At 45.4% G+C, this 23,319-nt stretch overlaps 1 protein-coding gene across 1 annotated transcript in view; it reads left to right on the top strand.

Moving 5' to 3' along the window:
* fbxw7 (F-box and WD repeat domain containing 7) overlaps positions 1 to 23,319 on the top strand; it is a gene marked incomplete at its 5' end in the record, with an annotated part of 294,741 nt that overhangs the window by 203,845 nt on the left and 67,577 nt on the right. Inside the window, one exon of the mRNA XM_080722319.1 lies at positions 20,204 to 20,286. Within this exon, the coding sequence (XP_080578445.1) occupies positions 20,204 to 20,286 (83 nt within the window). The remainder of the gene's footprint in view (positions 1 to 20,203; positions 20,287 to 23,319) is intronic.

The raw sequence follows: 23,319 nt of genomic DNA, 5'->3' as shown, positions 1-23,319 counted from the left end.
TTGCATTTTATTCGGCTGGGGAGGGACGGAATGTTGACCTTTCTTTTACCATTTATCTAGCCAACGGTGCTTTCCGTGAAAATAGGAAAACGTGAGAATCTAAATTGTATCTCGTCGTTGTGGGGTGGAAACCTCGTATCTCCCAAGTTTCAAATGTGTACGTTCTTTCGCAAAGTAAAGCCCTGCTTCATCACACGAGGCCGTTGCACAAAAGGAGTGAAAACAGCAGATCTACAAGCACACAACGCCTCGCGGTGCGAGGCGTTGTGTGCTTGTAGATCGGCTGTTTTCACTAGTTTAAATCATTTTTAAAATGATGAATGCAAAACGAACGGTTTTGGACATACAAGGTTTTCACCCGACAACAGCGATTATCTTCCTCCGTGAGATAGAGACAGAGCTTCGACAATAAACAGGAAACAGTAGGGAAGGCAAAAAGCACTGTGCTGGAGAAACGGAGAACAGTGTACATCGTTTCTCTGTGTATCATTTGTAGTCCCAACTCCAGCCGAGTGGGAGACAGTGGAACGTGAAGTTAAGAGGCGCCGGAATTAAAGCTCGTCACAGACAATGAGCTGCCGGTCGCTTGACAAGCCTTCGGTTTATCATCTACAAAATGCACTAAACTAGTGAAAACAGCAGATCTACAAGCACACAACGCCTCGCAGGCATCGGCTGTTTTGACTAGTTTTGTGCGACGGTCTTGCATGATGAAGCAGGGCAAAAGACGTACACATTTGAAACTTGGAGATACGAGGTTTCTGCCCGACAGTGACAATATTTTAGTGATTATGTTGTGAGGAAAACTTTGAGATAATAACCATGTTGGTTAGAACTGACTGAAAATAACTTTGTACTTCAAGTTTAAAATGATACTAAATAATATTTCTTCAAGTGTTTTCCTACAGTGCTGTTCTTTGACACAGAAGTCCCGTTACGGCTTGCGCTACTAGAGCAGCGGTTAACAACCTATTCTGGATCAGGGACCACTTGAACATCTCAAAGGGGTCCCCGGCCCACGCATCTGGCCACTTAACACGGCAGCCATTCAGTTCATTTTAATGATCAATCAATTGACTGTGTTTTCCGGCTTGGATCACTGGAACCAACATAGTATTCTTTAAGTTCTTATTTATTGGTATGGCATCACTAGCAAAACACATATTTCAATGTTTTAAAGGGGGAAAGAATTGCATTATATTACTAGTAAGACGCCTCAGGGCGACATGCGACCTTGGCCTTTAGGGCGAGGGACCTCGAGGTTGCGCCAATTCTTGGCAATCTGGCCAGTATCGGACCAGTTACCCATATATGGAGACCCCTGGTACCCGTATATGGAGATCCATGTACTGCATATGGAGATATGCTGTGAGAGCCCAAACATGCTTAGTCAGTTATTCATTATGTGAAAGTCCTACGGTGTCTATGACATCTGACATCATACCCTTTTATGCCCATACATGGAGATCCCTGTCTGTAGAACCAGCCACATAGATATGGAATGTTTTTCGTGCAAAACAAATGCTTGCAATGGATTCAGAATCATGAAAAAAACAACTAATTAGACCCATCACATGCTACTTTAAAGGTGGAGTGACATGGCCAAAACAGCTAATTAAGGCTATCAAATTAGCACATTGTTTTAATAATGTCATGTACCCCCATGTTAAATGACCCAATCAAATACATTTATTGTAGTTACTGTACTGAAAGTAGTACTTTCTGTACAGTAACTGAAATAAATTAATTTGATTGGGCTAATATGGGGGGAGGGGCGGAGTCGATTATCCATATCATTATCTTTTGAAACTGCCCCAAAAAAAGCTGTCCGAGGTGTGTTTCCGACTTTCTAAACCAACTTTAAAACTATCAGTTCTAGGGGTAAAAATGATATAGCATTCGCTATAAAATCAATGGTTAGACCGATAAAAAAGTACATGTCTTCTTCAAAAAAGGTGTACGAGGGTCAACACGCTTCTCCCCGTCTATGAGACGGTTTTGTCGGCCATACTCTGCTGTCTCTTCCCCTAACCTGACTGGAGCACCCGGGACACTGGAGCAACCGTAGAACGAGGGTCCAGCGATCTCCTCCTCCTCCTCCGCAGAGGAGTTCCGTGGCTCATACACTCTGTGTGTGTGTAGCCTGTGTGCGTGTGCTTTCGCGTGTGTGTGTGTGTGTACACACACAATAGCTCTCGCAAATAGCCGTGCGGTGCAGCGCTAGCCGGTCTACACGCTAACAACAAGGCATCACGTTGTGCGCGGCACCGCACGACGGACGAAGTATACATTGCGCTGCACCGCACGACGGACGAAGTATACATTCACTACTAACTGATACGGCCCCGCCTCCTTTCAAGAAACACCACGTGACCTACTGTATCATAATGTTAAATTTCGGCCGGTGTCGCCACTCCTTTAAGATCTTTTTTTGGGGTGGTCTTTTTTTCCTGTATAGTAAGTGAATGGGTATAGGTGCAAGAATTCATTAAAAATGAACCCCTTGGGACGATATTTCAGCCTGTTACCTGGCAGAATCTTAAAATATACCCTTTAAGGATTAAGAAAAAACAGGTGGCGAAAAACATTCCACCCTATGCGCGTGGACCCCCCCTTTCCTACTAGACTAGGGTGCCTAGGGGAGCCTCAACAAGTGTCGGAACGTTTGTCAGCGGCACAGCTGTGCAAAAAAATAATAATAAAGTGTTTTGTGTTGCCACCCATTCAACCGCTGTATCTCTTCCTCCGTCGCTCGTCTAACCACGCTCGTTCCCCGGTGTGTCCCCCTCCGCTCGTATAATTGATGCGCTGCTGCATACTGTTGAATGTTGGACTGCACCATTCTGCTCCCCCCCCCCCCCCCCCCCCACCCCCCACCACTGGGGAGGAGGATGGTAATCCGACAGGGGCGTCAATTGGGTATGGCAGGGGTATGCAGCTGCCATACCCTGGGTCCAGGGGGCAAAAAAATAACTAGAAATGCAAAATGTAACATAATGGTCACTTTAACAAGGTATTATATTCTCCACACTTGTATTCTCCCCAGCTTGAGAAAATGGTATATTACCAGGTTCCGCAGGTCGGCTGCACAGGTGCAATGCATTATTGTTAATTGTGCCACGTTTACTAACATGCTAAGTTTAGCTGCACTTGAAAAAACATTCCAGGCTGCCATATCCAGCCCAAGAAACCGTAGAAACCTGTGTAAAAAACTGACAAAAGTCGTGTTTTTTTTTTCAGACATGCATTGTGAAAATAGCCGATCTACATGCTCACAACGCCTCGCAGCGCGAGGCGTTGTGAGCATGTAGATCTGCTATTTTCACAATAGAACCAGTGTAAAAAACTGACAAAAGTCGTGTTTTTTTTTTCAGACATGCATTGTGAAAATAGCCGATCTACATGCTCACAACGCCTCGCAGCGCGAGGCATTGTGAGCATGTAGATCTGCTATTTTCACAATAGAACCGTGTTAACCAAAATGTAATGCCTATTTTCCATGAGGACTCCCATCTTTGCCATACCCTAGCTTTTGCTGAACTGACGCCACTGTAATCCGAGCCTCCAGTAAAGCGCGTATGGTACTCTTTTTGCCCTTAATTCAGCTGTCCTGCAGATTGTACTTGCATTTTGTCATTAGATTGCTGTTGATTGCTGTTGATGCATTATGAACTTAGAGTTCATTACGTTTATAAGTTAAAAAAAAATGTATATATAATGGTAATTAATAATAACGAACAAAACAATGAGATATCCTACAATCAATTGGAGCTCCTGTATTCCGGTGGCTGCACTATTTTCAACATGACGTTATCGGACATACATGTGACATTTTAATAAGCTATAACAGTTGTATTTAAATTGGCTACATTAAGTGCTGCCTTGAGGTACTAATTTCAGGGGCAAAACATTCACCCTGTGCGTGCGTGTGTGTGTGTGTGTGTGTGTGTGTGTGTGTGTGTGTGTGTGTGTGTGTGTGTGTGTGTGTGTGTGTGTGTGTGTGTGTGTGTGTGTGTGTGTGTGTGTGTGTGTGTGTGTGTGTGTGTGTGTGCGCGCGCGTGCGTTCGTGCGTGTGTGTCAGAGGCGTCAATTGGGTATGGTAAGGTATGGCAGCTGCCATACCTTGGCTACAGGGGTGGGAAAAAAATGTACTTCGCAAAATAAATTCATCATGCCTGTTGGCTGTTACTAAGCGTGCGCGCAAGACACCAGCCATATTGCCATACCTTAGCTTTTGCTGAACTGACGCCACTGGGTGTGTGTGTGTGTGTGTGTGTGTGTGTGTGTGTGTGTGTGTGTGTGTGTGTGTGTGTGTGTGTGTGTGTGTGTGTGTGTGTGTGTGTGTGTGTGTGTGTGTGTGTGTGTGTGTGTGTGTGTGTGTGTGTGTGTGAGAGAATGAGAGAGAGAGAGAGAGAGAGAGAGAGACTGTCGTGTTGTTGCATCCTCGGAAGAGGAGGACCAGAGTTGTCCGTGCGTCTCTCGCTCTCTCTCTCTGCTCCTCCCCTTTCTCTTCTCCTTTCCCAGTCTCTCTCCCCTCCCTCCCTCCCTCATCTCATCTCTCTATCCTCTCTCTTGCTCGTTACTTCTGGTCGGAGCCTTGCAGCTTGCAGGATATCTTTCGCAGCGCGGCTCCTCATTGTATTACTCAGCCTCATTCACAGCGACACGGCGGACACGCTTTTTCCTTTTTACCGGGGGAGGAGGACTACTATAAACACACACACACTTTCTCTCTCTGTCGCTCTCTCACGCGCGCGGACATTGCACGCCCACACACACACACACACATACACGCGCGGCTGTCCGGCGGTAGGCGGTGACGTGCTACAGGAGCATGTTCACATCACAGATCGTGTTGGATTTACCTGAGAACTTCTCCTTGGAGCGACAGCAGCAGCAGCAGCAGCGACACCCACACCGTTTTATTGGACTTGCTCGTTTTTCACTGATCGGATAAGAGCAGAGATCGGAGAGAAGGGAGGAAAACCCTTCCCCACAGCCAAGCCACAACCATGGGGTTCTACGGCACTCTAAAGATGATATTCTATAAAGTGAGTACTAGTTTAATTCGTGGGGGTTTTGATCGTGCACATCATAAGCGCCTGCATGTCAAATGATCGCTCTAGTCGATCAGTCTCCAGTCGGATCATCATCGTGACCACTGCAGAGGATGATGGTAGCCCCATGCACAGATCGTGCGAATATAATGCATGTTTATAAAAAAAACATGCTTTTGGGTTGGAAAAATAGCCGATCTACAAGCTCGCTGCGAGGCGTTGTGAGCTTGTAGATCTGCTATTTTTTTAAAGTGTTTATGCAGTATTATAACGTCGCGAGCGTGCGTGATTTGGGCATGTCGCTGTCATCATGATCACCGGCCGGGGAGTCGATCCTAATGTGGTATAGCGGTGGGTGGTTGGTTTGGTTGGTGATGTGCAAATCGCGTTGCATTGCGTTATACTTTCCTCCAACACACGCACGAGCCGTGATCAGCATATCAACGCGCTTTCTGTGCGTTAATAACATCGCGTCGATTGAATCCCCCCCCCCCCCCCCCCCCCCCATCATCTGTCTCACGGTGTCTCCCCTGCCGAATCGATGAGGCTGCATGTGCTGTGCTTGTGCACCTGCGTCTCAACGCACGCACGCCGTCAGGAGCGGCGCGCTGTAGTGGTCCTCCCTTCACGCAGGGACCCCCGAGCAGCACGTATATAGGAAAAGGCATCACATTAATGTAGGCTAATGTACACCACGATCCGCCCCCCCACCTCATAGAAAGGAGACGTTCTCTACATTCAGTCTGGACAGGATTTCATTTAAATACCAGTAAGACTCCCTGATCGGGAGATATAAGCGACCGTCAGGTCGCATGTGTACACCGCTTTGCGTGATTTCAGGGCAAAATCTGTTGGAGCAGTGTCCAAAAATGTGTTTTTAAAAAATCTGCCTGATGGTGGCGCTAAATGGGACAGATCCATGTTGACGACAGGAATCTAGACATAATTATACTGTGTACCGCTTTGCATGATTTTAGGGCAAAATCTGTAGGAGCCGTGTCCAAAAATATGCTCCGCAAGAATCGACACATGTCCCCCTCTCACTGCTGCAATCCTTGTAGTTCCTGCAGCCCTGCTTATAAAACGTGCTCCTCAGTGCACTATGCGGTACGGCTGGTTTATCTATCTGTCTTACACTGTGGCCAAGAAGTGCCTGCTGCTGTGCTGTGCTTGTGCTGTGAATGAGATCCACGTAGGGAGATTGTCGCTATAGCGGTAGGTATAGGCTTCTTGCCTGTTCTCCTCTGTCAGGAGGACTCTCTCGGACGAGCCCCCACGTTCCCCTGACGTGGTGCACTCGCCCGAGGGCGTTAAAGCACAGATAATGGGTCACTGTGTCAGACCGCGCGCGAGGGTAGAATATCCTCGAGGAGGAGGATGTTGGGTCGTGTGCTGGGATGCTTGGATGCCAGCCACCACGGCCGACCCCAACAGCCAGCTCCATCTCCTCCCACAAGAAGTATAGGGTGGAAACCTCGTATCTCCCAAGTTTCGAATTTGTACGTTCTTTCGCAAAGTAAAGCCCTGCTTCAGCATACAAGTCCGTCGCACAAAAGTAGTGAAAACAGCCGATCTGCAAGCACACAACGCCTCGCGGTGGCGTTGTGTGCGTGCGAGGCGTTGTGTGCTTGCAGATCGGCTGTTTTCACTAGTTCAAATCGTTTCTGAAATGATAAATGCAAAACAAACGGTTTTGGATGTACAAGGTTTTCACCCGGCAATCTTTTTTGAATTGGGCTTGAGTGTTTAAATCGCTGTCTCAGACAGCGGCGATGCCTCCAGTGGTGATGTGTTCTAGACTTTCTTTTGAGGGCATAATGTAATCTATGATCCGCGGCTATTCGTGTGGCCAGGGCATACGCCAGTGCATAATGCCTATCAGATACGCTACTTTGAAAGGTTCACGAGGGCATACGCTTTTTCAAAAAAGAAATGTCTTCAGACTCTTCACAGCATACTCCGTATACCCGCGTGACAGGTAGAACGCAGCACTGGATGCCTCCGAGTGTGCTTGACATTGACAGAAATCCGTTTGATGACCCCTGGTATGATAAACCTAGGCTTCCAGTCTGAATCGAGTCGCGTCGGATGGCCCAATCATCCATTTACAGGCGATGTTTAGAATTAGTGCGTCCCCAAGTAATGCTAATGTGAACGTGCCCCTCCCCACGTTCACAGCGCTACCGTTTCAGCGTCTACACACGGAGGAGAGAGAAAAAAAAAATGTGAACGAGAGTCTGCAGCTGCTGCCCGATTACACGCAGCATATTATGCAAACAAATGGACTAATCTGGGTTGTTCGTTTGCCAACGTGTTGGAAAAAGAGGTGCTGAAATGCTCGTGTGCTTTTTGTCTTAGCCGGCGTGCGTAGCAAGCATGCGCCGCACCTCCAACCTCAAGTAACCGTTATTATATTCCACCCATAATCTTTTTTTTAAGTAATTTATTCGTGCCTTGTGCCTCATTTACATTGCTCTGTTAAATAGTGCTCGTGCTGGAGCAGCAAGCAACATCTCCCGTTTGGTTTGAAGTCATCCCCCTACAGCTAGTGTTCGCTGGCAGTCTTTCTGCTGTTGCTGTCTGTCTCGTGGGGGCAAAGCCTGAGAAACCGGTGGTTTGTTTCTTCTCCCAGAGGCAAATTATAAATCCTGTTAAACAGATTTAATTTCTGAAAAGGTGCGTCTTCCCTATCGGGGGCTTCCATCCGCGCAATGATCCGGTATATATCCGTCTCCTCCAGCCACTCTGGCCCACTTCTCGGTGAGAAGCATTCCATTCAGATGGCTCCTGTTTTAAGGGATGACATTTCAATGAAGTGAGGTGTTATTACATCGGGGAGTGATTGCGGTCTTTGAGTTGTTTCTTTTTAAACTGAATTATTGGGCACTAATTAGATAATACAGTGAATAGACACAGGAGAGCTGGGATGACGCATGCACGCACAGTCCATTCAAACGCTTCTTGGACATTGAATACAGTAGTAGAGCTCTGCCTACAGTATGAGCTATCATGTAGGGATGGGACGATATGAAACTTTCATATCACGATTATTGTGACGCGATTTACGGTATTATTGCGATAATCAAAATCCATTATCCCGGGGCGGAACACATTTGCCGATCTACAAGCTTGTAGATCGGCTATTTTTTTGGCAAAGGCATTTGACAGAGAGTAAAAAAAAGAAAGTATATTATAAGTACCGTTGACCAATTACAGAGGGTTCAAGTGGTACCGGATATGCAGCTCGGCAAATAAAAGGTGAATTGATCCCAGTGCAAGACAGGAGGAGTGTTTTTTTATCACGATAAGCGATGATATCGCGTATCGTCCCATCCCTGCGTCGAATACAGTAGAGCTCTGCGTACAGTATCTATCATGCAACCGGCAGAGCAGCTCGAATTCCCAGATTGCATGGTTTTATTTTTTCCACATTCTTTTTTCTCTCTCTCTCTCTCTCTCTCTCTCTCTTTCTCTCTCTCTCTCTCTCTCTCTCTCTCTCTCTCTCTCTCTCTCTCTGCACCCATCTGTGCTCGTCTGTCCTCCGGTCGTGTCTTGGCCGGGGGAGAGACGCAAGCCGGAGGAGCTGCCTAGACGTCGTAGACGCCACACCACGAAAGTCTGATTAGAAGCGCTTCTCCAAACATAACATTCTCCACTCGTCTCCGGTTACCTTTTCCCAGGCCTTTAAACACAGGAGGCTGTGCACACACTCCGCTTCTCAACGCCTTCCACTCCGCCCCCTCTTACACACACACACACACACACACACACAGGCACACACACACACACAGGCACGCACGCACACACACACATAGCGTCGTCGTCGGGTGAAAACCTTGTATGTCCAAAACCGTTTGATTTGCATTCATCATTTGAACAATGATTTAAACTAGTGAAAACAGCCGAAGTCGTGAAAATATCTTTGAATTTATGTATTTTTAAAGCGAACATTTGTGAAGCGAACTCAAATTTTGCTTCTGGGGGGGTCCCTTGAAGTGGAACAAAATATTTTGAGATTGAGGTCTGTAGCCAAATACATATCCTTTTGGGGGTCCTTGACATGAAAAGGTTTGAGAACCTCTGACATAGAAACAGTTAAAAAAAAAAAAAAAACCTTAGAAGGATTCAGAAGACACTTATAGAATCGGGTCAAAAAATATTCATTTGAACAATGATTTAAACTAGTGAAAACAGCCGATCTACAAGCACACAACGCCTCGCTCCGCGAGGCGTTGTGTGCTTGTAGATCGGCTGTTTTCACTACTTTTGTGCGACGGCCTTGTACGATGAAGCAGGGCTTTGCTTTGCGAAAGAACGCACACATTCGAAACTTGGAGATACGAGGTTCCCACCCGACAGCGACGACAGTCACATGCACGCACGTATGCACGCATGCACGCACACGTTCACACACACACCACACACTTACGACAACCAACACCCCATTCTCTCCCTCTTCGCTCAGTGAGTGTCTTATGTTTTCTTTCAAACACAAGCTTGCGCGTGCGTGCGCGCACACACCCACACACACAGCCAGCGCGTTCACACACACACACACACACACACACACACACACACACACACACACACAGCCAGTACGTTCACACACACGCACACACATCCCAGCACTCCTTGCCTATTGAAGTGCCAACGCAGTGAGATCACTCCTCGGAGAGAACAAGGGAGTTAGGTGGGCTGAATGGGACCTCGGCAAAAAAGAAAAAAAAAAAAGCTGGGGAATCCTTTAAGCTCGTCCACTGGCTCCCGTAATCAATGGAACCTTCACGGCCGCATATTTTTTACATTTAAGACTTGATGGAATATAGATGATATACTGCAGAGAAGAGAGAGAGAAAAAAAAGAATATATAGTACTGCACCGCCACCGATCCCACGAGCGTCTCTCGTTTCTGAAGAGATTAGACTTGTTGGCGTTAGGGATGGGACGATATGAGATTTCACATCACGATTATTGTGACCAAAGAAATTGCGTTTTACGATATTATCACGATAATCAAAATATCCCCAACATCCATTATCCTGGGGCGGAACATTTGCCAAAACATATCTACAAGCTCACAGCGCGTTGCGTTGTGAGCTTGTAGATCGGCTATGTTTTGGCAAAGAGATTTGATAGAGTGAAAAAAAGACGTACGTATATACTATGTACTGTACGTATGAGGAATATAAAGCCAAATAATGTCAGCTGTGAATGAAATCAGATGAAGAGTTGTAGCTTCAAGTAATTCCCAGCTGTGTAGCCGAAGAAGACGTTGGCTTACTTGGCTACATTTACATTGCCAGCAAATTCCTGCTTTGCTTAGATTTCTTGTAGTTTTTCTATGTTGAAAGAAATTATTTTTTTCCATATGAATGAACATTTTAGACTTTTACCAATAGAGGGTTTACATGGTACCGGATATGCAGCTCGGCAAATAAAAGGTGAATTGATCCCAGTGCATGACGGAGGACAATTTCACGATAAATGAAATCTCCACGATACGATTACCGTGAGTGTTTTTTTTATCACGATAAACGACAACATCGCTTATCGTCCCACCCCTAGTTGGCGTCCCATTCTCCCTCGCCGGCCGACGTGCTCTTAGGCTCCGACTACTGCCTCGATCTGACTGACACCACGGCAGCCTGTTCCGAGTCCCTCCACACACACATGTGGCTTTTAATCAGTACCAACGCAGCTCTTTTCATGGCAGCTCGCTGCTTCATTTATTTCCCCCGAGGTCGACTCGCCCCGGTCCCTTTAGTCACACTCCGGTGACCTGGGGAAATAATTCTACAACCATACGTCTCTGATAGGGGGGAGTGTCACGGCTGCTGACTTATGCCTCGGTTACCGCGCCGTGTTGCTCTCCTTAAACCCATTCAGAACGGGTACACATATTGCGTATCATTATTTTATGCTTTAACTATTGAAAAATAGCAGATATACAAGCTCACAGCGCGGCACCGAGTGCCGCGCTGCGAGCTTGTAGATCTGCTATTTTTGAAAAATCGTGAAAATTTCAATTTTGGACCCGATTCTATAAGTGTCTTTTGAATCCTTCTAAGGTTTTTTTTTTAGAAAACCCATGTTTCTATGTCAGCAATCTGGCTAGCCATTGTCAAAGAAAAGGTCCTTTTCACTTAACTGGAGCTCAGTTAGTCTGTTCTTGAGAGACTACTATGTCAGGGGTTCTCAAACCTTTTCATGTGAAGGACCCCCAAAATGATATGTATTTGGCCACGGACCCCCTTCACAAAATATTTTGTTCCAGGGACCACCCCAGAAGCAAAATTTGAGTTACAAAAGTTCGCTTTGAAAATACATATATTCAAAGATTTTTCAAAAATAGCAGATCTACAAGCTCGCAGCGCGGCACTCGGTGCCGCGCTGTGAGCTTGTATATCTGCTATTTTTCACGGGTTAACGCATTCAATAATTCTAGGCCTAAATGGGTTAAAGAGACGATCGATCGCCAAGCTTGTGACGCGGTGCCGCACAACGCGAAGTGAGCTTGTAGATCGGCTGTTTTTGGTGCGCGACACCGGTGCCCGACTAAGTATAAATCAACCCTTGAAGCGGTTGTGTGCTCTCTATACACGCACGCACACACACACACACACACACACACACACACACACACACACACACACACACACACACACACACACATCTGTCAAGTCAGGGCCTTGCTATTCAGTCAGACAGTGAGTTGATGGGAGTTGAATTGATTTTTTTTTCTTCTTGTCCTTCTCTTCTTATCCGAGTGGAATTTCCCGCTAGGGTGTTTTTATTGTCGTCGTTGTCGGGTGGAAACCTTGTATGTCCAAAACCGTTCGTTTTGCATTTATCATGTTAAAAATGATTCAAACTAGTGAAAACAGCCGATCTACAAGCACACAACGCCTCGCTCCGCGAGGCGTTGTGTGCTTGTAGATCGTCTGTTTTCACTACTTTTGTGCCACAGCCTTGTGTGATGAAGCAGGGCTTTACTTTGCGAAAGAACTTACAAATTTGAAACTTGGAGATACGAGGTTTCCACCCGCCAATTATGTCGTTCTTCTCATAGAACCTGGGTGCAGCTGGCTCAGTCGCCGTGGTTATCATTTCGGTGGCTCCCGTCGTCAAAAACAAAAACCAAACAAAATATTTCACATTCTCAAACTCGTCCTTGGGGCCTTCCTAATTCCTATCTCCTCAACCACACCGTCTGCTATTCAAAGAGGGAAACAAGGAACGGCCTCAAAACAAGTGTAAATGCCTACTTTAACCCATTTAGAATGGGTACACATTATTTTGTATCATTATTTTATGCTTTATACTATTGAAAAATAGCAAATATACAAGCTCACAGCGCGGCACCGAGTGCTGCACTGTGAGCTTGTAGATCTGCTATTTTTGAAAAATCGTATAAAATGTGAATTTTGACCCGATTCTATAAGTGTCTTTTGAATCCGTCGAAAGGTTTTTTGAAAAAAACCTATGTTTCTATGTCAGCAATCTGGCTTGCCACCGTCAAAGAAGAGGTCCTTTTCACTTACAAACGTTCGCTTTGAAAATAAATATATTCAAAGATTTGCACACATTTTCACAACTTTTTCAAAAATAGCAGATGTACAAGCTCGCAGCGCGGCACTCGGTGCCGCGCTGTGAGCTTGTATATCTGCTATTTTTCAATGGTTAAAGCATTCAATAATTCTAGGCCTAAATGGGTTTATGCATTACCAAAAGTCAGACAAACTAACGTGTTGCTATTATTTTTCTTGCTTTTTTGGCCCTCTGGCCCTTTTGTGAGCGTTTACTACCATGCTATTCGGGGGAACGCGCTGTGTTGTCAGACAGAAAGAAACATGAATTGAGAGGAGGGGTGTGTTGTTGTACAAACACAACAGCGAAGGAAGGAAAAGAACAAATGAAAGCAGCCTTAGTGTGGAGGAGACATGTTCATCTACCCAAAACAATGAGCAGACAAGAAGGGGAGCTTCAAAACATTCTCACCCAGCACCCCTTCCCCTCCCTTCCCTTACCCAGGGGCGTCACAAGGGGGGGAAAAGTGGGACTGAGTTACTAGGGCCCAAGGTTCATTAGTTTATACTTTAGCTATTGAAAAATAGCAGATATACAAGCTCACAGCGCGGCACCGAGTGCCGCGCTGCAAGCTTGTAGATCTGCTATTTTTTGGAAAAGTCATGAAAATGTGCGCAATTCTTTGAATATATGTATTTTTTTAAGCGAACATTTGTAACTCAAATTTTGCTTCTTGGGGGGTCCCTGGATCTAAATATTTTGAGATGGGGGTCCGTGGCCAAATACATATAATAATTTTGGGGGTCCTTCACATGAAAAAGTTTGAGAACCACTGACACAGAAACATATGTTTTTCAAAAAACCTTTGAAGGATTTAGAAGTCATTTATAGAATCGGGTCAAAAAGATTCAAAAATAGCAGATCTACAAGCGAGTGCCGCGCTGTGAGCTTGTATATCTGCTATTTTTCAATAGCCAAAGCATTGAATAATGCGTAATAATGTGTTCCCCATCTAAATGGGTTAGAACATTCATGGGGGGCCCGCAGACAGTGAATCCTTGTACCCAGGGCCCAGAATCTGGTGCGACGCCGCCCCTGCCCTTCCCCTTCCAGAGAACACTACTCAGGAACTACACAAATCCCTCCAAAGCACATTGTGGCTTCCAGACATGTTTTTTTATAGCCTACACATGTGGATGTGAGCTCGGTGCCAGTGAACGCTGCAATATAGAGGGACTTCCCAAAGATCCCCGCGCAGCATGTTGTGCCGTGTTTCCCGATTTATACTGGCTGGATGATAGCAGATCTACAAGCTCACAGCGCACGTTGTGAGCTTGTAGATCTGCTAATTCCGCTGCACAACACCAGGGCACGACAAAACTATGAATCGGCGTCGACTAAAATTGTGACGAAATGTTCGCCGTCTACTTTTTTCGTATGATGACTACCAGTAAGACTCCCTAATTGTGAGATAAGCGACCGTCAGGTCGCATACACAAACTTTAGAAGGCAATGGTAGGAATATGGGAAATGGGACAGATCCATGTTGATGACATGACTTAAGAGATACTGTGTACCCCTTTGTGTGATTTTAGGGCAAAATCTGTAGGAGCGGTGTCCAAAAATGTGTTTTGCAAAAATCGGTCTGATGGTGGCGCTAGATGGGACAGATGCATGTTGATGACATGACTGTAGAGATACTGTGTACCGCTTTGCGTGATTTTAGGGCAAAATCTGTAGGAGCAGTGTCCACAAATGTGTTTTGCAAAGAATCTGCCTCATGGTGGCGCTAGAAGAGGGCCATGTGAGAAATGAGGGGTGGAGGTAAAAACATAAATATATTGACAATTCCCTGAGCAAAACTACTAAAATGTCAGGGAGGGACTCGTGGAGAAGAGATTCAGTAGAACTGCTGTCATTCTTTGTGTGGTTGTGCTCGGGTGTTGCGCTCTGAAAATAGCAGATCTGCAAGCTCACATGTGTTGTGAGCGTGTAGATCGGCTATTTTTTCAGCATGCAACCAAATGTAAAATCGGGCATTACGTCGCCAGCCAAAATACGTTTTTGTCCACAAAATCGACTGTACTTTTTCCCCCAAATACCTTTTTGTCGACGAAATCAACTGTACATTTAGTCGATTAAAATCTTAGGATATTCAGTCACCTACAACTAGACTAAAACTAAGACTTTTCTGATAAAATATACCTAAAACTAAATGGAATTCGTATTCAAAAGACTGAAAACCACATAAAAATTTGCTGTCAAAATGAACAGTGCTGTAAATCAGCCCAGAGCAGTTGTGTGATGGCACACTGCAGGTGGGTAGTGTCTCGCTAGCACAAACGGCTGCAGGACAATTCTGACAAAGCGCATAATTAACTGCACACAAGCGTGGATTTCAGTAAAGCTGGTCCCCAAGTAACCTCTCCCCCAAAAAAAGATAATAATACAAAACTTTTAACAGGCTGTTCTGCAGTAATAGACCTCTAATGGGGGAAACTGCATCATAAGAGTTTGAACTAATACGTTCTAAACAAAGCGTTGCCTCGCTGTACTGTTAGACGTTTGTTTTTCGTTGTTGGCTCATCTGCAACATTTCTACCCACGCGGCATTTCTATTCCCTTATGACGTGCAGGCTCTTTTGACTTTGAACTTACTGTACTGCTTCTAATCAGGAAGGCCACAAAATGATTTCCTTTCTAAATGACTTCATGATTCAATTTGGAATTTGATCAATGTTTGCTCCGAAATGCGTGCTTGTTGCAGTAAGAGACAAATGATCTGTTGAGAGACATGGCTCTGTCTGTCTGACCTATAGACACATTGACGCTTCACTCAGATCGCAGTACATCCAACCATCAAGGTTGAATAATCATACAACAGACTGGCATTTTCTAAACTAAGTTTTCGCCTATAATGCCATGCCCTACATAGGAATGCCAGGTTGAATGCGATAAAGAGTCTCTTTTATAGATAATTAATAAGAACTTGTGACTAGCATAAACACAGAGACCTCGTCTGTCAGTCTGTCATTCTGTCTGTCACGTCACACTTTTGCCCTACTCTTATCTCCGGCACCGCTGCCCCTATCCATGCCAAACTTTACACACACACTCCTTGGATGACAACCCTAATTTCTCACACGGCCCTCTTCTAGCGCCACCATCAGGGCGACTTTTGCAAAACACATTTTTGGACACTGCTCCTACAGATTTTGCCCTAAAATCACGCAAAGTGGTACACAGTATCTCTAAAGTCATGTCATCAACATGGATCTGTTCCACTTCCCATATTCCCTCCTGATTGGCTACGAATGCCTTCTAAAGTTTGTGTCCGATAAGGGAGTCTTACTGGTATAAATCAGTCAAATCAGTCTTTTCGTGATACATGATGTTGTCTCGGGTTACCAGCAGACAATCTGAGATCTCCACATTTGAGTTGCATCTCCCGAGGACTTCTAAAATCCAAGGTAGTCGGTAGAACAGCTGCTAACCAACCTACTGTACGCCTACTGCTTTGGAAGCCAATCCTCACTGCCTCCCAATGTGAAGGACTGCTCTAAACACTGTGGCTTGGTTCTGCAATGCAGGTGTATTTTAAAAAATGAGTTGCTCCACACCCAGTTCTGGCAACCAAAGCTGGGGAGATTGTCCTCGGTCTGTAGTTGAGAGATTGACTTGTTGTGAGCCTACAAAGGACGAGGAACAGTCACTTGTGCGTGCGCGTGCGCTCCTGCGTGCGTGTGAAGAATTCCTTGGCTGACAGATTAAATTGTGTGAAGCACACAATTAGAATTTAGAACAGAAGCTTTTCTTATGTGAGATCTAAGTACACTAAAAATGGTTGCTTCGATTTTTTTATTTAACTTTTTGAAACTTGTAAAAAAAAAAAGAATAGACTTCTAACTCCCGCTGGAACTTGTGCTCATTATGTTATCCAGGCTTCCAGACCATTAACATATCTTAAACGTTTTCAGGCCAAGGACCCCTTAGTCGAGAGAGAGATGACGCAGGGACCCCCACAACCTTTTCATAGATTCCATACAGTTTCATCGTTTGACAGCACGATCATCAGTTTATTTTGGATTCACTAGCCCTTACCCGTTCAAAGATATGAGCTCCGAAATGATGTGCAGTGTGTGGGTTATGGGATGTGCACTGTGCACACAGTATATGAGGGATGGAAAGTAACTTTAACTGGTGCTTGCATGCTAATATGTAGGAGCATCAATGTAAGAAATACCCGTTCCATTTAACGGCTACAGAGATACTGTGTACCGATCTGCATGATTTTTGGACAACATCTGTAACAGGGCCAGAACCCCCCCCCCCCCCCCCCCCCCGCCCGCCCGCCCGCCTGCCCGCCTGCACACACACACACTCCCCCCCCCCCCCCCCCCCCCCCGTGTGTGTGTGTGTGTGTGTGTGTGTGTGTGTGTGTGGGTTTGTGTGTGATTGTGCATGGCCTGAACAACAGCGCCCCTCCCTTAACATGTGTGGTCACAAAAGGTACTGTAGGCTAAATAGATATAGATACACCATAAAAATGCTATTATACAGCATACGATTTGTGAAAGTGACAAACGGGCTTCACAGTTATGTCAGGTGTGTTCATATGCTGATGGTGATGCGATTTCAGATCAATTGCTCCAGCCACCGAGGAGAAACGCTGTTTCATACAGACAGACAGACACTCACTCACTCACTCAGACAGACATTCGCAAAATTATAGTATAGATGTCAATTTGTGTTTTCAGATATTTAACCACTTGAACCGTCAATACTTAATAAACTTGACCTCTCAGTCTGCACTTAGTCTCCCTCTACACCAAACCTCTTTGCCGAAAATAGCCGATCTACAAGCTCACAGCGCCTCGCGCTGCGAGGCGTTGTGAGCTTGTAGATCGGCTATTTTTGGCTACAGTAATCAGAATATGGACACCAGCACACATTCAGGTTGTTAACACTTCTACTGCCTCGGTATCGGAGGAGACCCGTTGTTGTCTTTACCCTCCCAATGACTACTGTGGGGATTAGCAGGGATAGGTCTAACGTAGAGTATGGGGATGGGGGAATTGGCTTGACACTAAATTGGGTATATGGGAAAAAATGTTTTCTTTTATTATCTCTTAAGGGCAGGGTTTCTTTTCCTTACAACTGAATGTGTACGTACCGTGATCGCCTCAGATCTTGTGATATTTTGTACCAATGATTATTGTGATTGGAATGTGATTTGGGGTGCCATCACTATGTGTGTACCTGCCTCATTGTGACATTGTACCTTAATAAAAAAAGATTTGAAAAGAACACTTCTACTGCCTCTTAATTTGAAGGGATGCTTGGTGCCGCGCCGCTTCCTCCGTAGGCCGCCGCTAATATTCTGAAGGCCTGGGCGGGGTTGTTTTTGTGCAGATGGATTATCACTTGACTTCAACGTTTACGCCATCTAGTCGCATGACAGTGTGGGCCCAGAAAAGAAACATGGCTGCGCCCTGCCGAGTGCAGTTTGTACTGTAAACAGGCCACCCTTTGGATCAAAATGTCTCTTTTTGAGTAAATGAAGTCTCTTTATGGGCCTCTCAATGGATTTACTATGGAGGAGGTTCACTTCGCGTGCACGCCCAACGTGCGTTGTAAACAAGTCACGGGGTTTACCGATGCACAGTGGACCACGCGTATAGTAAGTCATAATATATTTACTGTATTTACAGTAAGATTGGCGGTGAGCGTCGTCAACGGCACCATGATTTTAACCCTCTAAATGACGGTGAGGACTGTCAACGGTAGCAGTACTGTTAATTTAAAAAAGAATTTGAAGATTTGGAGGACCCCCTGTAGTAACTCTGAGGACCCCCTGTTGAAGACGCTTGATCTAAAAGATGGAGCTTGTTCCATCACATAGCGGCGCGTCATCGCCGTTCGTTCCCGGAATTTCACGACCACACACACATGACCGTGTTTACCCTTGTTTGGTCCTTGTGATTCACGGCGGCTCTGTGTTTCAACTCCCATGTCTGCTGTCAACCGTCCCTAATTACTCTGAAAGCCATCTGTGGTGGAAACCCAGACGGTCTCCCTGAAAACTGCAAATCTACAAGCTCCCGGCGCGTCGCTCCGCGACACCGCTCCAAGCTTGTAGATCGGCTATCGTCGTGTGGCGGGGCATAGCATAAACCTTGGCGCCCGCTCCGGTCCAATATGTGCACCGATGACAGAAGCCGCCGTAGCCTTTTAATTATCAGCTGAAGCGTGATGAAACGTGACGTCTGTTGCGCCTCACTGGGGGTAATGGCACGTTTGCGTCACACCTGTTGACACCAGGCAGAGTGTAAAAAAGTTGGGATTTTTTTGTGTGACATGGAATTAAAATGTAGATAGAGAGATAGATACCTTTATTATCCCAAGGGGGAAAATCAGTTGTCCAGAGGCAGCACAGCAGTATAAAGTTATTTACAAAGTTACAGAAAAGTAAGAAAAAAAATATAAAGAAAATAAAAAAAAGAACAGTGTACAGTAAGAGCAAGGTACGTCAAGAAAGGGAACAAATAATATATACTGTATATATACCTGTACATAAAGTGTCCTTAGGCACAACTATCAATATAGTACAGTGCCCCCAAATCAAAGTGACCATAACAGTCAATGCTCGTTCTCACCATCTCACCATCATGTCAAACACAAGCAAAAATACTCAAAACTACTAACACAACCTAATAGTGCAGAGTGTCCAAAGGTCAGTGCGATATAAAAACAACTAGAAAAAGAAAGAAACAAGAGAGGGTGACGCAGCAAGACGCACAAGAGCACCCTCCCTGGAAGGTCCTTAGAGGTCAGAGTCAGTGCAACTAAAGTTCCAGTAAGAAAGGCTACGGCATGGAAAGAGGGCATTTGCATTTCTTTCACCATAGTAAAAACTGCATTCATGGTCTGGAGAGGGCACTATTTACAGACGGATAAAAGGGCAGGGGCTCAAGCCCCCTTTGATGTCTATATGTGCACGTGCCTGGTCAAAGTATAGAGGGAGATGACTAATGTCATCTCTGTGTTGTTTTTTTTAGATGGGATGACATTTAGAAAGAGAGAGAGAGAGAGAGGAGGGTGCATTGCAAAGCATGAATTATAGTCGTGGTTTCCGATTGCTGCTGTTATTTACTTTACAGAAGGATGCGATTAAATGAATATGTCTGGGTGGAGAGTGTCTGTCTGTGTCGATTGTAAATCGTCGCTGTCGGGTGGAAACCTTGTATGTCCGAAAGCGTTTGTTTTGCGCTTATCATTTAAAAAACGAACTAAGCTAGTGAAAACAGCCGATCTACAAGCACACAACGCCTCGCACCGCGAGGCGTTGTGTGCTTGTAGATCTGCCGTTTTCACTAGTTTTGTACGACAGCCTTGTACGATGAAGCAGGGCTTCGCTCAGCGAAAAAATGTACACATTTGAAACTTGGTGATACGAGGTTTCTGCCCGACAGTGATTGTAAATGTGACCTTCTCCAGTGTCTGGCTGGCTCTTCAGCGACGGCTTTTCTAACTTGTTTTCTTTTTTGTTTGTTCTCTTCTTCCTCTATTTCTCCACCCCCTCCCCCCCTCTCTCTCTCCCTCCTCTCTTTGAATTGCAGATGAAGAGAAAGTTAGACCATGGCCCCGAGGTCCGATCTTTCCCTTCAGGAAAAAAGCCCTGCAAAGGCTCGGAGTATCCAAGGTAAGGAGTTGTTTTAGAGTGCATCGACGGCCACTATCTGACCTTTCTTTGGTGTAGGCCAGGGGTCTTCAACAGGGGGTCCGGGGACCCCTAGGGGGTCCCCAGAGTTACTACAGGGGGTCCTCCAAATCTTTGAGTGATCCATATTCAGAGAACTTTAGCCATAAATAGCAGATCTACAAGCTCACAACGCCTCACGCTGCGAGGCGTTGTGAGCTTGTAGATCGGCTATTTTTGGCAAAGAGCTTTGGTGTAGAGGGGATAAAGAGCAGACTAAGTACGTAGTGAAAGGTCAAGTTTATTAAGTATCGACGGTTCGAGTGGTTACATATCTGAAAACACAAATTGACATGAATCCAAAATACATTGATGATCGTGCTGTCAAACAATGAAACTATATGGAATCTATGAAAAGGTTATGGGGGTCCCTGCTTCATCTCTTTCTCAGCTAAGGGGTCCTTGGCCTGAAAACGTTCAAGGTGTAGGCGATCATGCAGCCGATGCGTCCGGATCTTTTAACGCTCTGTTAAAGATCTGGACGGTTTCGCAATCTAATTTCTTTTTAAGTGGTCGAATGAAATTAAGTTCAGTTCATGCCATGTGGTTCAAAGGGAAATATTAGCGGACCTAGTCAACCCCAGTAAATGGAGTATATACAGTAAGTGTTTTAAGTAGGCCTACTTCTAGAGACTCAAATGAACGTGTAATTGAAATTGGTTGCGAGGCAATGCGATATCATGCGTTCTTATGGATCAGTTGATATCAGACATGCCCCGATATTAAGTCTTTTCCATAACTTCGTTCCGGGACCCCTAGGGGGTCCTCAGACTTACTACAGGGGGTCCTCCAAATCTTCCAATCCTTTTTATATGAACAACTTGAACCCTAGTGTCCATATTCTGAGAACTGTAGCCGAAAATAGCAGATCTACAAGCTCACAACGCCTCGCAGCGCGAGGTGTTGTGAGCTTGTAGATCGGCTATTTTCGGCAAAGAGCTTTGGTGTAGTGGGGAAAAAGAGCAGACTAAGTACAGAGTGAAAGTTTATTAAGTATTAACGGTTCAAGTGGTTAAATATCCGAAATCACAAATTGACATGAATCCAAAATACACTGATGATTGTGCAGTCAAACGATGAAACTATATGGAATCTATGAAAAGCTTGTGGGGGTTCCTGCTTCATCTCTCTCTCAGCTAAGGGGTCCCTGGCCTGAAAACGTTGAAGACCCCTGTTTTAAAGCGTACTTACTTTCCAATGTCTTTATTCAGTGACATTAGACCTCCGAATAACACGGGCATTGACCATTCCCATCCCTATTAAGAGCTTCTACCTCCAGAAATGGAGCTTAATGGAAACGGGACACCTTATCTGCTGCTTTTGAAGTGCTCATATCACACATCTAGATGAGCAGCGAGCTGAAATGGAAGAGCGAGAGCTGATATGAACAGAGATAACCATATAATCTGACATCTTGTCAGATACAAAATTAAAACACACACACACATGCACGCAGTGCGGTGCGCACGCACGCACGCACGCACGCACGCACACACACACACACACACACACACACACACACACACACAGTTCTGGATCCCAAACCCACCAGTAGGGATGGGACGATACGCGATATTATCGTTTGTCGTGATAAAAAACACTCAGGATAATCGTATCGTAGAGATTTAATTCATCGTGATATCATCCTCCGTCAGGCACTGGGATCAATTCACCTTTTATTTGCTGAGCTGCATATCCGGTACCACTTAAACCCTCTATTGGTAAAAAGGTACTTATAATATACGTACTTGATACAGTCTTTTTTTCACTCTCTATCAAATGTCTTTGCCAAAAAATTGCAGATCTACAAGCTCACAATGCGACGCGTTGTGAGCTTGTAGATCTGCTCTTTTTTGGCAAATGTTCGGCCCCAGGATAATGGATGTTGATTATCGTGATAATATCCTAAATCGCGATTTCATTTGGCACATTAATCGTGATATGACATTTTCATATCGTCCCATCCCTACCCACCACGCACACACGCACACGTGCACGTCCGCACACACACAGAGCTCTGTTATATCGGATGCATCCGCTATGAACTCCCAGATGTTCAAATTCTTGAGTGTTTTAGGTGTGTTTTCGCACACACACACACACACACACACACACACACACACACACACACACACACACACACGCAAGGAGGCTGTTGTTGCCCTTTCCCAGAGACTTTCAGCGAGCACGGCGGCGACGGCGCTTTACTGGCAACGCTGCCATGTAATTGGTCCCAGTCGCAGCTTCCTATCCCATTAAAAATGAATCCATTATGCAACAGAGCCGCGGTCCCATGCCGCCGCCACTGCACTCCTGTCGCCAGGCAGAATGTAGAAGAAGTGCTGAGGTCTGGACCCACAGCATTGTTTACCCCACCCCCCAGGCACGTACACACATAGACATGAAAGGGGGCTTGAGCCCCTGCCCTTTCCAGACCATAAATGCAGTTTTTACTATGGTGAAAGAAATGCAAATGCCCTCTTTCCATGCCATACCTGAAGGCAGCGTTCAAGAGAATTGTCTTGTCCAAACTCTCCTGAACCTTGAATGCAGCATCTTATGTTGAAATAATTGCCCTCTCTGTGTAGAAATCCATGCCCTTACGCCACATCTCCAGTATTGACTTGATTATGCTTTGTTCAGTGTGGTTTCACACACCGAAAATAGCGTTGCGACGCGCTGTGAGCTTGGAGGTCTGCTATTTCCGGTGCTTCCACCAAAAGGCCCTTTTGGAAATGCCAGCCCCTGCCTCTCTAACATTCTCTGCACGTCCCTGCCACCACCCACCACCAGAGCTGCAAACTAGACATTCCTTTCTAAGCCATTATTCTTTTGATTACTTTTTCGATTCATTGTATAATCGCGACGGCATGCTTTTTATTTTCATTTGTTTCTTTGTACATCAACTAGCCCTATTTGATGTTTTGTGGCATACAAAAAGAGCGAAAACAATGGATGTGCAAGCTCAAAGACCTG

The sequence above is a fragment of the Nannobrachium achirus genome, assembly GCF_963921795.1.
Source record: "Nannobrachium achirus genome assembly, chromosome: 3".
Lineage (NCBI taxonomy): Eukaryota > Metazoa > Chordata > Actinopteri > Myctophiformes > Myctophidae > Nannobrachium > Nannobrachium achirus.
Note: the sequence above shows the minus strand (reverse complement) of the source record. Positions and strands in the feature narration are given on the sequence as shown.